This window comes from Helianthus annuus, chromosome 14 (assembly GCF_002127325.2).
Source record: "Helianthus annuus cultivar XRQ/B chromosome 14, HanXRQr2.0-SUNRISE, whole genome shotgun sequence".
NCBI lineage: Eukaryota > Viridiplantae > Streptophyta > Magnoliopsida > Asterales > Asteraceae > Helianthus > Helianthus annuus.
The window spans coordinates 52,183,045-52,199,092 of NC_035446.2; the positions used below are offsets into that span (position 1 = coordinate 52,183,045).

At 37.3% G+C, this 16,048-nt stretch overlaps 1 protein-coding gene across 3 annotated transcripts; it reads left to right on the forward strand.

Annotated features, from left to right (window-relative positions):
• The first annotated feature begins 13,513 nt into the window (after positions 1-13,513).
• On the forward strand, positions 13,514-15,623 carry LOC110908347 (tyrosine-protein phosphatase RLPH2). 3 transcript variants are annotated; one of them, XM_035983202.1, is made up of 5 exons: positions 13,514-13,528; positions 14,220-14,736; positions 14,810-14,877; positions 14,991-15,170; positions 15,294-15,623. In XM_035983202.1, the coding sequence occupies exons 2-5, from the start codon at positions 14,223-14,225 to the stop codon at positions 15,462-15,464; spliced, it is 933 nt and encodes a 310-aa protein (XP_035839095.1). In that variant the 5' UTR covers positions 13,514-13,528; positions 14,220-14,222; the 3' UTR covers positions 15,465-15,623. The 3 variants fall into 3 exon arrangements, with proteins under 3 accessions (XP_035839095.1, XP_035839093.1, XP_035839094.1); XM_035983200.1 differs by lacking the exon at positions 13,514-13,528 and adding an exon at positions 13,543-13,650; XM_035983201.1 differs by lacking the exon at positions 13,514-13,528 and adding an exon at positions 13,607-13,622.
• Positions 15,624-16,048: the final 425 nt, after the last annotated feature.

Consider the following 16,048-nt stretch of genomic DNA (forward strand, 5'->3'; position numbering starts at 1 on the left):
TCGGTTAGTGTCGCGCCCCAATGTTTCCGCCATCGGTTGGGTGTGACAAGGTCCTCGCAGGATCTATACACTGAACGAGGCAAGAACTTTACCCAAACACCCGTCTAACCCCCTTCCAGGTAGTTAACACACTTTATATAGACCGTAAAGACACGAATAAATGAATCAACAAAACATGAAGAAATCATTAAGTAAATTTCACCTTTAATATAGAAAACTAGTTAATAAAGTCATTAATACATACCCAAATAAAAAGTTTGCCAAAGGTTGGAAATCAAAAGTAATACATAAAAGATTTGTCTTCACCAAGTGATGTACGAGATTAGCCAAGCATGGCCTTTGTTTGACAAGACCTCTCACGATCGATCTTGGATCTCGAGACTACTAGACACTTTAAAAGATGAAAGATGGTTGATGGTGGTGGGTGTTGGTGTTGTAGTGGTGGTGGACTGGTGGCAAGTGTGAGAGAAGTGGTTTGCCAAAGGATGACTTTGAATGAAACCAAGCACCCCTATTTATAGCTGGAATCAGAGTGCTCACACCGCTCCGTGCCCACCTGGCACGGCCCCGTGGCCTTCATTCTCTCTCCCTTCATTAACTGTAGATGTCAGGTCTTGTACTAACACGACTCCGTGTGTCAACGGCACGACCCGTGGTGAATGTACTTGTTGTACTATCCCAGATTCTACGAATCTTAGAGTAGACCACGGCCCATGTTGGGCTGGCACGGCCCCGTGTTGATTTGTCTTTTGATATTGTATTTTTCTGCAGGGAATCTTGACTGGGCACGACCCCGTGCCTAAACTTCTGTTTTGTTATTTTTGTTGGTTTAGATGTGGATGGGGGCTCGGTGAGTCGTGTCAATTCTTCTTCTTTATATTTATGTTGGTTTCTGCTGTAAATTTGTTCATTTGTTCGTTTAAGTTCTTTTGATCTTGTAAATTAAAAGGAAACAAAGAAACATGCTTTTTCCAACATTAGTACCGAAAAAGGGTTGATTTTATGCCTTGTTTGATGTAATTTATATGTTGTATTTTATGCACATCAAATACCCCCACACTTGAATCTTTGCTTATCTTCAAGCAACACTCTATAATGTGGCTTACACACCTAAATGGAATTGGTAGAAGAGAAGTTTTGGACTTATCTTTAGAGTGTCGGGAATCCAAGTTCTAAATTTATTTATTTTATTTTATTTTCAATCTTATTCGTCATGATTTATTTAAAACAAATATTAAGAAAAATTATTTGTTTTGGGCATAACATGCCATTATAAAATTCTATTTAGTTATATACAAATTTATACACCTCACAAGTAGTCACTCGATACTCGGCCGAAGTTGTTTAAGTGAAAATACTCGGACCCGGCTTGGAACTTATTCCTACTATAGGCTTGACAAATAATCAAACCTCCTCCTTTTTTGACGTTTAATCCTCGTAAATATCAAGAGGGCTTTTAAAAGGGTAGGCTGTGGCTCGAGTAGGTGTGTTTGGTAAAAATGGCGAAAAGCGTAAAAGTGTCCGTTTTTCCATTGCTTTGTGGCTTAGAAAAAAAAACAAACAAACAAACTTTGGCTCTTTTTTTACCAAAGTTGAAACTGAGCGATACTTGTAATTTTTATAACCAAACTTTTACAAAACATAAAGGGTTAAGGCTCAAAAGGGTTTATCTAAGGGGATGTTTTTGGTAAGGGATGAAAAGAAAAATAAAAGGTTTGAAACGAAAAATGGGTTTAGTTCTAATGCCTGTATCATTTACTTACTTGGATTTATGTTGGTAAGGATTTTGAATGTATCGTTTTGGCAAGTTCTAGATTTGTAAGAATCAAACGGGCTATTCACACAAGAAACGAAAAATTGAGCAATTAGTATAGATTTGTATTTGTATGCTCGGTAAAGACTCAAAACTCACTTTTGTGGGAAAAGAGGGTTATAGTGTAAAAATGTATATATAATCAAATTTTACAAAGATTTGTTATGCCCGTTTTTATAATTTTCTTAATTGGTTCTTTTTATCACGACGTTATTAGATATAAATTAGTAAAAACATAATTTTTAAAACTTATTTTTTTTTCTAATTAAATCAAGATAAGTTAAAAAGATATTGACAAAAAAGTTTGGGGTGATTAGAGGTTTTCCAAGACGAGTTTTGTGTAAGTCTTGTTTTTAGGACAAATGGTTCAAGGTTTTAACATCCCCACACTTAAATTACAGATTGTTCTCAATGTTTCCCAAATAAGATTTGTTTTGATTAAACATGCAAAAAGTGTGTGAAAATAACAACTTTATGGTTACTAGTCACTGCAACACGGGGGCGTGCTAGGTGGACACGGTCTCGTGGCCACACTGCCAGTAATAAATTTAAACAGAAAACTTATAGTATGGTGGAAACGGGGGCGTGCTGAGTGGGCACGGCCCGTGCCACCTCCTTGGCAGAAATTTTTTTGACATCAGACAATTGGGCATGGGGGCGTGCCTGGTGGGCATACAAAAGATATTGATTTTCAATTGTGAGTTTATTCAACTCCCGACAATCGATGCGCATACAAAGAGATCCATCTTTCTTCTTGACAAATAAGACAGAACCTCCCCATGGAGAAAAAAACTTGGGCGAATAATGCCCTTGTCAAAAAGCTCTTGAAGCTGGCTGGAAAGTTCTTACATCTGAGAGGGTGCGAGACGATATGGAGACTTGGCAATAAGGTTGGCACTAGGAACGAGATCAATGCCAAATTCGACTTGGCGAATGAAATTGTTTGTTAATCGTTTGTTTCCTGTTGATTGTTTGATCATGTGTATACTTAAGTCATTATTTGATCACACTAGTTGATGATTAAGTGTAATTGTTTGTGTCCTGTTGATTGTTTCATTGATTCACTGCCAATTGTTTGATCACAGTCTAATCCTTTTTTCCTGTTGATTGTTTTCCTCTTCATGATTTAGTCAATTATGTTACCTGTTCATTGTTCGTTTCATTTGATCACAGTGGTTCATGATTACTTGTTGATTGTTTGTTTATAGTTAAGGTGGGGATGAACATATCAGTTACAACTCTAGTGTTTCACATGGTGGTCACCATGTATGGCCGTCCTTTCCTCAACTTCCGGTATCCACCAGAGAATATTTATGTAGGATAATTGAAGGAGTTTTTTTTTGATCTTATGTTTAATATTTATGTAGGCTAACTGATTTATGGATGATGATTATCTAATCAAATAGTGTTTGGTTGTGCATTTGAACTGGCCATGATATCTTGGTTATATGTGGATTTTTTGTGGATTAGAAAGTTGACAAAGTCAAGGATTAGAAACCATTGTTTGTGCATTGGCTTTGGATTCAGAATTGATCGCAGTTTTGGCCATTATAGATTGATTAGGATCTGATGTTGATCGTTTTATTAGGATTTAACATTCTACATTTGAATATGAAAGACCACACAAGAATTGGATTTACAGTCACAGGCTTTGTCTTTGCCAGGGTCAAACAATTTAAGATGTTGACTATCCAATGTCAAAACTGATTAAGAGTTGTGCAGGGTGTAAGATCAAACATTGTTATAAGGATGTTGGTGGATTTGGAAAACGTTAATGATTCTTGGACTTCGATTGCGGTTTGGATGGAACGCTATTCGGATTCCAAAAGGTTCAAACACATCGTGTGTAAGCTAGCAATATCGGCCTCATCTTATTACATATGGCAAGAGCGGAATAATCGGTTGTTTACGTCAAAGGAGTGCACGGCGGAACAGGTAACCGAGAAGATTAAAAACATTGTCCGGCTCAGGCTAATGGGTTTCGTTTACAAAGGAGATTTGGATTACCAAAGGACGCTCACAAAGTGGCAGAACCTGTGTAGGGCATCGGATGAAGACCCGGGCTAAGGACCAAGATTTTGTGTTGTCCGTTTGGTAGTAATTGTTTGTTTTATTGGTAGTGTTTTGGGCTGTGTGTCGTCTTTTGGTTGTACGTTGATGTTGGTCTTGTTTTCTTGTTGCCTAGTCTTGGTATGCCGGGGCTAGTTGCGTGTGCTATGTCAGGCACATGCTTTGTTCTTATTGGTTATTTATAAAATTTACCGGGGTAACCCTTTACCCAAAAAAAAAACATGTGTGTAAAAAGAAAGGGAAAATTTGTCATTTCGCATCTCAACTAACAGAATTGTAGTGTCATTTAACAGCAAGGTCTAAGGGGAGTGAGGGTGGTATCACTTGCAAAAATTCTATCACTCACAAACATCCAATCAAGTCCCGCCCTGTCATCAGCCATTATTCTATCACTCACAAACATTTTTTAGTGGCGGTGGTCATCACTAGTGATGGAATTCCATCACTCACAATTTTTTTTTAATTTTTTTTAAATTAGAAATTAACAATAATACACTAAAATGATAAATTTCATTAAAATTAAAACATAAATTACATAGCAAAAAAAAAACAACTAAGCATCTCCCAACCCCACCTTTCGCAAATCTCGTGCTTTTGTTGAATTACGACCGACTTAAACGGTTCGTCGAGATGTGCGTGCGGCTCACACAATATTTTTAAATCATTTTGTCTTTCTACCGTTTTCAAGTGTCCCATGTACGCGTGCTCGCGTTCAAGTTTTATGGACACAAGTTTTTCTTTTCTTTGTTTGGAGTCGCTAATTTGCGCCAATTTCGCCTCTTCGATTCTGAAGATCGACTCCGCCACCACTTCCTTTCCTTTGCTTGACGATTCACCACTTTTCTTGCGGCGCGGCCTTGTAGGTGTATCTTCTTCAACGGGGTCGTCAACGGGTTGATTGGGTTCATCAAGGGGGTCGTCGTTTAAATTCATTTGAGGCAAGTTATCCGACGCGAAAGTCGTGTAGTTCCCCGAATCGAAGGTCTTTGATCTTTTCGGACCTCCTTTTTTGGAGCCGTAGGCCCACCCATGTCGACCAAATTAACCGGTACCCACTTCGGGTGACGTCTCGCAACCTCCCATGCCACCATGTGTGGAAAACTCCTCTTATGGTAGAGACGGCAATACTCTTCGGTGGCTTGTTGCATGATAGTCGCCTCGCTCGCTCCACTTTGTGGATTTCGGTTCTACAAAAAATATGAAAAGTTATTTAAAAAATAAATAACAGTTTTTTTTAAATAACCGTTTTCTGTTTTTTTTTAAATAACAGTTTTCTATTTTCATAAACAAGTTTCTGTTTTTTTTAAATATCAGTTTTCAGTTTCTTAAAAAAATAATTGTTTTCTGAATTATTTTATAAAATAGTTTCTGTTTTTTTTAAATAACAGTTTTCTGTTTTTTTAAATAACAGTTTTTGGTTTTTTTTATAAAAATAACAATTTTCTGTTTTTTAAACAGTTTCTATTTTTTTTTAAATAACAGTTTTCTGATTTTTTTTATAAAATAGTTTCTGTTTTTTTTAAATAACAGTTTTCTATTTTTTTTAAAGAATTCAGTTTTTAAAATAAAAAAAACAGTTTTAAACTTTATAAACAAACGTACCTTTTGAATAAACAACCGTTGAACTTACTAATTTTCCCGTTCAAATCCGTCCATTTCGACGTCATTTGGTCCATGTTTCGTTCCGTTGAACCGGGAAGTTGGCTAAAATGATCAATGACTCGTCTCCAAAACATTTCCTTTGTTTGCTCGTTGGCATGTGTCACACCCCGATTTTCTCACGTCTCACCGGTGGGCCCGGTGGGGGACTATCGTGACGTAGTTGGTAACATTACAGTCAAACAACACAATATTTAAATGCACAGCAGAAGCAAAAGATAGATATATTTCAACCGAATGTTATTGTAATATCATGTATCACAAACAGTTGAAAATAATCCACAGGGGGATCAAAAATAAATAGGAAATATTGTTCAACAGTTGACATCCAAGCTTGTGAGACTTATTGTGGATGCTAGGAGAAAGCCAGCCTAGTTCGCATAGTACCTGCACTTAACCTTTTTGGGAAAATACGTCAGTTTACACTGGTAAATACATTCAACCGACACTTTTGAAAAAGGTTTAATAAAATTGATTTGAATGCACGTGGCACAAACTTTTATAACTTGGGATCATTATTTTAATATAATACTTGTAAACGAATTACATGTTTCTTATGCGTTCAGTAGCCCGTTCCGTAGACCGGGTTAAAGACTAATAGACACACCACATGTATAATGCCCACAAGGTTAATCCTTAAGTGGGATACCATTTTTTTTTCATATGCAGCTGTCGGGTGTACGCCTACACCCCGTGCTTAGGTCGTGGCCATCTCGTAAGATGATGCCAGGGATATCCGGGACATGGTCATTAACCCCCCAAAGGCTTTAAGCAAACAAAACATTTCAAAACAAAGCATATCAATGATTTAATCTCTATTCGATTAAAGATTCGATGCTGGACCAAGCGGTATTCTATATACCGTACCCCAAGCCCGTATAGGGAAATAAGTTAAAAGTATTTACCTTTGCAAGTATAATTCACAAACAGCAAGTGCAAGTAGCTTTTACCGGGTCTCCTATTCTGGAACGAAGGTTTAATAATAACCTATTAGAATCCTAACGGGTCTTTAATTAAGCCTAAACTTAGACCGGTTAGTTTTAACGAAAGATACGGTTCGAACGCACGATTAAGCGAAGACCGGAATAAAATGTGATTTAGGCCCAACAAGTTTGAAGACTTGTTTAATATGGGTAATCCAATCACATTCTCGATTTTGAGATAAAAATGACAAGGTTTGACCCGTTTCGGCTAATTTATGTAAACTAGTTACATAAACCGCACCGAACGCGTAAATGGCGTAACGGGTAACCGTAAGAGTCTTACACAGGTTTCCTGAGTCAATATGCTCTAAATATGTTGTGATATCAGTAGGATACCTTCCATTATGCCCATAACGAGTTTAATCCCATAATACGCCCTGTAGGGGTATTTTGGTCATTTTAAAGATTATAAAAGAGATTATTTATACTTCTGATGTTCGGGTCTGAAGTAATTAGTAAAACCACTTATTTTAACAAGCTATATCAGTAGGCAAGAAGCCTTACTTGACAAAATGGTTTTAAACTCAAACTATGCGTTTAATACGCGTATAAAGTCGTTTTAAGCGATTTCCGGGTTATACAGGAAATCTGAGTTTTCTGATCAGGTTATAAAGTTCAAAATACTTTATTTATTATTTAAAATCAGTAGCAACTGGATTCGTGTCAAAATACTTTGTAGAACTCATTTTATGTCCGAAAAGGGGTATAATCGGTATTTACTGAATCAATGCCATAACCTTAGGTTATGAGCAGGTTAAAAATAATTAAAAATCTTTAAAAATCTTAAGATATTATATTACATTAGTGTGTAAAAGGTTTGGTGTCGAAATTTGGGTTTAGATAGGCTTTATGCTAATTGCGCCGTTTAATTAATAAAAGTTTCTTAATTGCGCTATTTAGCATAACTCCTATTCTAGACCTCGAATTGACATGAAATTTTTAGGGACATGTTTAGAAATCAGTAACTAAGATTTTTGCTCTCTCACATTCCCAAAATTCTCGTTTTATGACCAAAAGGGCATTATGGTCAACTTTTAAGCATTTAACGGAAATGTGCAAACGACTCGGACAAACAACGAACCAGTCACAGAGGGTTATACTATCATGTAACCTGGTCCTTGGGAAGTCCTAAGGCATTCTAAATTCTACTAAAACGGGTTAGAACTGAAGTCAAAGCAAAAGTCAAAGTTTTGCGACTTTCGGTTCCGAACCGGGTCTAAACAGAAAATTGTCGGATCAAACAAGCTTAGACCAGTTCTTAAACTTATTATCAAGTTATATGAGTGATAAAATAGGTTACAAGCCTTCTACATTGTTAATTATGCGTTAATCCAAAAATTAAGGTTCTGTTGACTTTTTCTAAACAACTTTGACCCGACATTTGAACCAGCTAGAGTGGGAATCAGATGGTGCCCTTTTAAGGGTTTAATGCCCACATAATTACCAACATATAACTACCTTTGATTCGACTAATCACTGGACCATTAGTGATTAATCGTTAAGTCAACCGTTAATTACGACGGTTTGACTTCTAAGCTATAAACTATGAAAAACTCAAGTAAGGAAGGTCAAGGGTGCTTACCAAAGTCCTATGCACGACTAGGGATGACTTGGGTCTGCTTTGGAGCTTCAGAAGTCTTCACAAATGCAGAAGTGTGGTGTGAACAAAATGTTGCACATGAGGGCCTTTTATAGTGTTCAAAACCTCATAGATTGTTGACAACCAAGGCTACAACTGATCATTGATCATCAACAAGTGTCCCTAAGTGCCTAGGAATGATTAGGGGTCGCCCATGCTGAGGAAAATATCCTTCTAAGTCGGTTACAATACACTTAGCAGACATTAGCCGAATTTTGCGGATCAGATGGCCCCTCGTGCCACGCGTAGCCCCCCCCCTCCAGGGTCCCTCGCGTCGCGCGATGCCCCTTCTGATCAAATCCAAACTTTTGATTTTTAGGCTTTGGTCCTTGGCTCTTCATAACATTGTTTTGACATGATTTATTGCACTATGAACCCTCCAATTTGATTTATAAGGGCTTCAAGATATATACCCACTTTGTTAAGTCCTCGGTTAACTGTATTGTCACCCGAAAAGTCATAAACTTCATCGTTGACGCTTTTAACCCCTCGTATACGAATTTGATCATAACTTTCTTATACGATAACAAAACCTTATGAAATTTTTGTCATGTATTCTAGTGAGCATAGTTAATCGATACAAAGCTTCGGGTTTGCTAAAAGGTCACTCAGAGGTATAACTTAAACATGTTGACACATTTAACCCCTGTAGTTTAAAATCTCTCACTTTCTTCCACTTTAATTCCGTATGGTCCATGATTCATTCGTTTGAAGGTACGAGCATCATGTAGGGTTACTGTAAAGTATATTTATCCCTTGTTGACATTTTGAACACTTAAATTCACATACTTTCTATGTTTGTCAACTTTAGTCCTTCTATAGTATTCATTAACACGTTCAAGCTTATGACACGTGTTAGTACATTATAGGACGTAAATTTTTGAGGTGTTACAGCATGTTTCTTGTTTTCGGAGATGTGCAAGTACGCCTTCACCAAGGCGACCTCCTCCTCACTCGTCCAAATTTTCCGAACGGATGACGGGACAACTTCTTGAACGTCATCGTTTTCTTCTTCTTCCTCTTCTTTCTTTTCTTCTTCTTCTTCTTCTTCTTCTTGAACGTAATCATCATCTTCATCGTCGTCGAGACTTGGTTGTGGTTCACGATACGCATGTGCAAATTGACGGATGAGGGTGTTATATTCTAGTAGTGGGTCGAGTTGGTGGGGTTGGGTTTGAAAGTGTGGAAACGATTTGGATTGAAATTGGTGAGGTTGAAACGGTGGAACGAACGGTTGGTTTTGATACGTTTGAGATAGAAATGGTGGATATTGTTGGGTTTGAAAGGGTGGATATTGTTGGGTTTGAAAATGTTGGACTTGGTCGGGTTCGTCTTGCAACCTAAAGCGCGTCGGCTCACCAAGATTCGCTCGAACCTTGGGTCTTATGGGATTTTTCTTCGTACCCGAACCTCTTTTTTTCGAACCCGCACCTCTCTTGCTTGAACCTTCCATGTGTGTTGTAAAATTATTTAGATTGACTTGGAGAATTTTTTAAATGAAATGGAGAATTTTTTTATTTTTTGAAATGAGTGGGGGGAATAGTTTGTGGATTTGTATAAAAACCTTCAAAAAAAATAAAAGCCCCAACGTTCATAATTTGCCCAAACGGTCAAAATCCAATCAGTCATTTTCATTTTTCCACGCGTGATCCTTTCCACGCGTTGAAAGTTTCACGCGTTATGGGAGGTGGTGGCGGCGGTGTGCAATTGGGTTTCACGTGTGATGAAGGTGTCATCACGAACCACTCCCAGTTCCCTAAGATCGATGCAAATGAGATTAGCTGGGAGCAAGACAATAATTAGTAGGGGTAAGGGTATCGCACCCAATAACATGGGGTAAAATTGTAGTTTCGTCTTAAAAAGAAGAGTAAAATGCATTGATAGTCCCTGTGGTTTTGCAAAATAACACGTATAGCCCCAACTTTTGGAAATTACACCGGTGCTCCCTGTGGTTTGACAATTTGTTACTCGGATAGTCCCTGGAGTGGATTTTCGTTAGTTTTCTCCATTAAGTGGATGTGAAATAACAAAATTACCCTTCATCTTCTCCACTTGTAAAAACAAAACAACCCACCCCAACCCCACCCACCCACCCCCACCTTTTACTCTGTTTCCTCCCACCATTATTCACCAACCCCCACCCAGGGCCGTCTCAACCTTTTTGGAGGCCTAAAGCGGATTTTAAATTCGGGGCCCTTTTTGAAAAAATAAAAAATTGCATACGCTCCTAACACATGGGAATATGATGCACGTTTTTTATATGATTAAGGAAACTATAATGAAATTATGACTAATAAGTTAGATTATACATTCGCGTAATAATACTTTCTGACTCATCGAATGATCTAATTTCTTCCCAAATTGAAGGCTTTAACTTAATTTTCCTAATAGCAACGAAGCAGATTTCCAAATATATAAAAATTCAATTCAATGATTGTCACAACCCCTTTTGCATTTCCAAAAACCTTAATGAGGAATTAGTCATGAGTTATAACCTTAACTAAATCAACTGATGTTTAACTATGACATGATAAAATCTATTAAAATACCTTTTAGATGGAAAAAACTCAGGTACCATATTCAGGTGCTCTGGTGGTGGTAACACCAACACAATTATAAATCGAAAAACATAGCAACAATACATACGGAAAATTGTTACTTTTTAACTGATTATATGGAATAGAATTTACCTATATATTAAATTTTGAAGACATTAAACAGTAATATATATATATATATATATATATATATATATATAATTAAAATTTGAAGATATTTACCTATTTATCTATTACCTACATATACATTTATAAGTTGAGGGAATAGTGCCAGGCAACTTGCCTGGCACTTCCCTATTGGACCAACCTATTTTTAATTTAATTTTATTCCCAGTTTAAAATTACTTTTTCGTCCTTCGTTTAAAATTACGTTTTCGCCCCACAGCTCAAAATAAAATTATAATTTTGCCCCTAGCTCAAAATTACGCTTTTGCCCTCGGGTCAAAAACTCATTTTTAATTTTGTTCCCAGTTTAAAATTACGGTTTCGCCCTACGTTTAAAATTACGATTTTGCCCCTAGTTCAAAATAAAATGTTGTTTTCCCCTCTAGCTCAAAATTACGCTTCTGCCCTCAGCTCAGAATTACTTTTTTATCCACAGTTTAAAATAACATTATGTTTTCCCCTGGCTCAAAATTATTAGATGTCTGTCACTTTCTTATTGGACCAACTCATTTTTAATTTAATTTAATTTCCAGTTTAAAATTACGCTTTCATCCTTCGTTTAAAATTACGTTTTTGCCCCCAGCTCAAAATAAAATTATAATTTTGCCTTAGCTCAAAATTACGCTTTTGCCCTCGGTTCAAAAACTCATTTTTAATTTTGTTCCCAATTTAAAATTACGGTTTCGCCCCCCCGTTTAAAATTACGTTCTTGCCCCCAGTTAAAAATAAAATGTTGTTTTTTCCTCTAGCTCAAAATTACGATTATGCCCTTAGCTCAAAATTACGTTTTTGTCCACAGTTCAAAATAAAATTATGTTTTCCCCTCTAGCTCAAAATTATGATTTTGCTCTCAGTTTAAAATTATGATTTCGTCTCCAGTTAAAAATTTAATTATGATTTTGCCCTCTGTACAGATATACATGTTGTGAGAGAGAAATATTTGGCTTATTGCCTGGCACTTCCCTATTGGACCAACATATTTTTAATTTAATTTTATTCCCAGTTTAAAATTACGCTTTCATCCTTCGTTTAAAATTACGTTTTTGCTCCCAGCTCAAATTAAAATTATACTTTTGCTCCTAGCTCAAAATTACGCTTTTGCCCTAGGGTCAAAAACTCATTTTTAATTTTGTTCCCAGTTTAAAATTACGGTTTCGCCCTCCGTTTAAATTTACGTTTTTGTCCCAGCTCAAATAAAATGTTGTTTTTCCCTCTAGCCAAAATTACGATTCTGCCCTCATCTCAAAATTATGTTTTTGCTCACAGTTCAAGTATTTTCAAGTTGAGGGAATAGTGCCAGGCAGCTTGCCTGGCACTTCCCTATTGGACCAACCCATTTTTTCTTTAATTTTATTGCCAGTTTAAAATTATGCTTTCGTGCTTCGTTTAAAATTTCGTTTTTGCCCCCAGCTCAAAATAAATTATAATTTTGCCCCTAGCTCAAAATTACACTTTTGCCATCGGTTCGAAAACTCATTTTTAATTTTGTTCCCAGTTTAAAATTACGGTTTCGCCCTCCGTTTAAAATTACGTTTTTGCCCCCAGTTCAAAAAAAAATGATGTTTTTTCCTCTAGCTCAAAATTACGATTCTGCCCTCAGCTCAAAATTACGTTTTTGCCCACAGTTCAAAATAAAATTATGTTTTCCCCCTAGCTCAAAATTATGATTTTGCTCTCAGTTTAAAATTATAATTTCGCCTCCAGTTCAAAATATAGTTATGATTTTGCCCTCTGTACAGACATACATGTTAAAATATTCGGCTTATTGCCCCGCAACGCGAGCGGAGCAAAAACTAGTATATTAAATTTTGAAGACATTGAACAGTAATATATATAACATTAAAATTTGAAGATATTTACATATTATCTACTATAACAAAATCGGTGGCAGCAATAGTATTGTGCTAGAATTGGTTGAGTGGGGCGGTCACATGCCACCCACAATTTTTTTTTATCAAATTACGATTTTGTCCCATTTTAAATTTATAGCTTTACTATTGCTTTTATTTTTTTTCCTCCTAGCCAAATTACAATTTTGCACTCAGTTCAAATTTACAGCTTCGTCATCGCTTTAGTTTTTTTCTGTTAAATTACGATTTTGTCCCCAATGTAATATAACCATGTTATCATTTTAGTTTCTTTTTTATTTTTACAAAACTATTGTAATGTTTTGCTTTGTTTTGATTTGTTGACTCAGTGTAATTTTTATTTGTGTCATACGGCTGCCCAACATATGCTCATTAATTGGTTGAGTCGACGTAACTTTTTTTGTGACCGTGTTATGAGTAGTATGTACAAGTAACCGAAACACAGACATACATCTTAATGTTATGAGACAATTATTCGGCTTTTTGCCCCGCAACACGGGCGGGGCAAAAACTAGTTATTTTAAATGTTTAATGAAAAAAAAGAGAAATTAAGAATAACAACACCAGCTGTACTGGTCGCATTTTTCAGCAATTCCAAAATGAAAAGCCCAAATTAACATACATGAAAAACAAAGCTACTAATGGAGGCCCTTTGAAAAGAGTAAGGCCTAAAGCAGCTTGACTTTACTCCCTAATGAGCCGGCTTTGCAGGCCCCACCCCTCACCTTTCTCTCTTGAGCATCAAAACTTCAAAGATTCTTTGCTGCCTTCAGGTCTAGTTTGTTGTCTTCAATTCAATTGGTAAATTAACAACCCCACCTTTCTCTCTCAAGCAACAAAACTTCAAAGAATCTTCGCTGCCTTCAGGTCTAGTTCGTCGTCTTCAATTCAATTGGTAAATTAGGTTTTAGATGCTATTCAATTTTGTTATTTAATGTTTTTCTATTTATGTTCTTACTTTCTAAAGTTAATTTGGAGATTGGAGATGGAAATTTTGTATGCAGAGGCAACGAACATCCATTGGTTTTCTAATTAATTTTATTAAAACACGCTTTCAACCCCATGGTATTAATTTCTTCCTGTCGCAAGTGTGCACCGCTTTCGAGAGAGAAATGTGGGGGTGGTGGTTGGTGGTTAATGGTGGGGGAAACAAAGAGAGGGGGGGGGGGTTGTGGGTGGGGTTGTTTTGTTTTTACAGAGTGAAGATGAAGGGTAATTTTGTCATTTCACAACCACTTAACGGAGAAAACTAACGGACATCCACTCTAGGGACTATTCGAGTAACAAACTGTCAAACCACAGGGAGCACCGGTGTAATTTATAAAAGTTGAGGACTATAGGTGTTATTTTGCAAAACCACATGGGCTATCCGTGCATATTACTCTAAAAAGAAAAAAAAATCTAGATGCGAAGACGTAACAAGGATATAACCTGTAGTTGATGCTACCACCACCCATTTTGCAGAACATGTCTAAAAACAGCAGCAGGGTTGTGATATGCATAGGCGACATCCATGGATACATGACGAAGCTCCAAAATCTGTGGTCGAATCTTGAAAGGGTAATCCCAGCCTCAGATTTCGAGAACGCACGCATCATCTTCCTGGGGGATTACTGCGACCGCGGCCCCGACACTCGCAAAGTCCTGGATTTCCTAATCGACCTTCCCTCGAAATACCCGAACCAATCCCACGTCTTCCTCGCCGGAAACCACGACTTTGCCTTCGCTGCCTTCGTGGGGGCCATCCCGCCGCCCCCCGACGGCTCCGAGTTTCGGGATACCTGGGCGGAGTTTGAGGCAAGCGAAGAGAGAGAAGGGTGGTATAAGGGGTATGGCTACGAGAATATGCATTTGCAGGGGAGGAGGTGGGCTGGCAAGATTACTGTCAGATTTAATGCGGTAAAGGGGACCGAGTATCAGGGTTCTATTTATGATGCTGGAACCACCTTTCAATCTTATGGCCTTCCCCATGGATCCCCTGGTTGCTTTCACTAGCCTTTGCTTTGCTTTCTAAACATGAAATTAGTATCGAAGTGTTGTTGATATTTTTGCAGAACTGATGAAAGCCGTTCCTGATGAACACAAGAAGTTTCTTTCTAATTTGGTGTGGATCCATGAAGAGGTAATCAATCCTTTTTGCTTTCAAACAAAGACCAAAGCAAATTGAATTGGTTCCAAACCCCATGAGAGATAATGGTTTATAACCCAATCTAATCTAATCTAATGGTTATTTAGGATAATGTGGGCATAGATACAGAGAAAGGAGTGGAATTTTGTAAATTGATAGCGGTTCATGGAGGTTTGGAGAGAGGGAAAGATGTTGAAGAGCAGATTAAATATTTGAAAGCCAAGGATACAAGGATTCCTAAGGTGGAGCCTCTCAGCGGCAGAAAGAGTGTTTGGGACATCCCCGAGGTATTATAAGTCCTATGTGATGTTTACGCTTATACATACATATATGTTAGTGCCCCCGAATCTAAATGACCAAGCTTCTATCATAGTCAGGATATAATCAATTCAGTTGTTTGTAAAAAACAGGAACTGAGAAAAACCGGGACGATTGTGGTGAGCGGTCACCATGGAAAGCTTCATGTGGATGGTCTTAGGCTGATTATTGACCAAGGCGGTGGACTCCCACAAAATCCGGTGGCTGCAATTGTTCTGCCTTCAAAGACTATTGTCCGTGACACTGATACACACAATTGCTGAAAACATAAATACTTTCCATCTACTTTTTATATATTCATATGTTTTGTTTTTTACCCTCACCATTCCTGGGTTGGGTTGATTGCTGCAATTGTTATGCTTTCAAAACTATCATCCCTTCCACGTTTTCATAGTCAATGCACTTGTTATCTTGCAAGGTTTTTTTTTTATTTTTTTTTAATTTTTTTTATGGCATGAATAAAATCATGTGTGGATCTCTTCACAAGGCTAAAGTCTCCTCTAAAATCTTACCTGAGCGCACTCAAGTGAGAGAGGCATCGCTTCCCATGGTGTGAGGTGACGGGCGTACACCTCTTGTTATTGTGTAGATTTTGGGCATTAGGAGGTCGTACATGTAGATTTTGTAAATGTGCAAATTTTGTGCATCAGGAGGTTGTATAGGTAGATGATATTTAGGTTGTTTATATATTAAATATTATATAGAGGTTATTTCTATCTAAATTTTAGGCACTTGATGTTAGAAACTTGTCACAAGTATAATAAATATTATATAAGTACCTCACACTTCGTGTATGTGATGAGCGTGCTTTCGTCGTGTGCCTTGGCTTTGTTAACCCTCTCGGCCA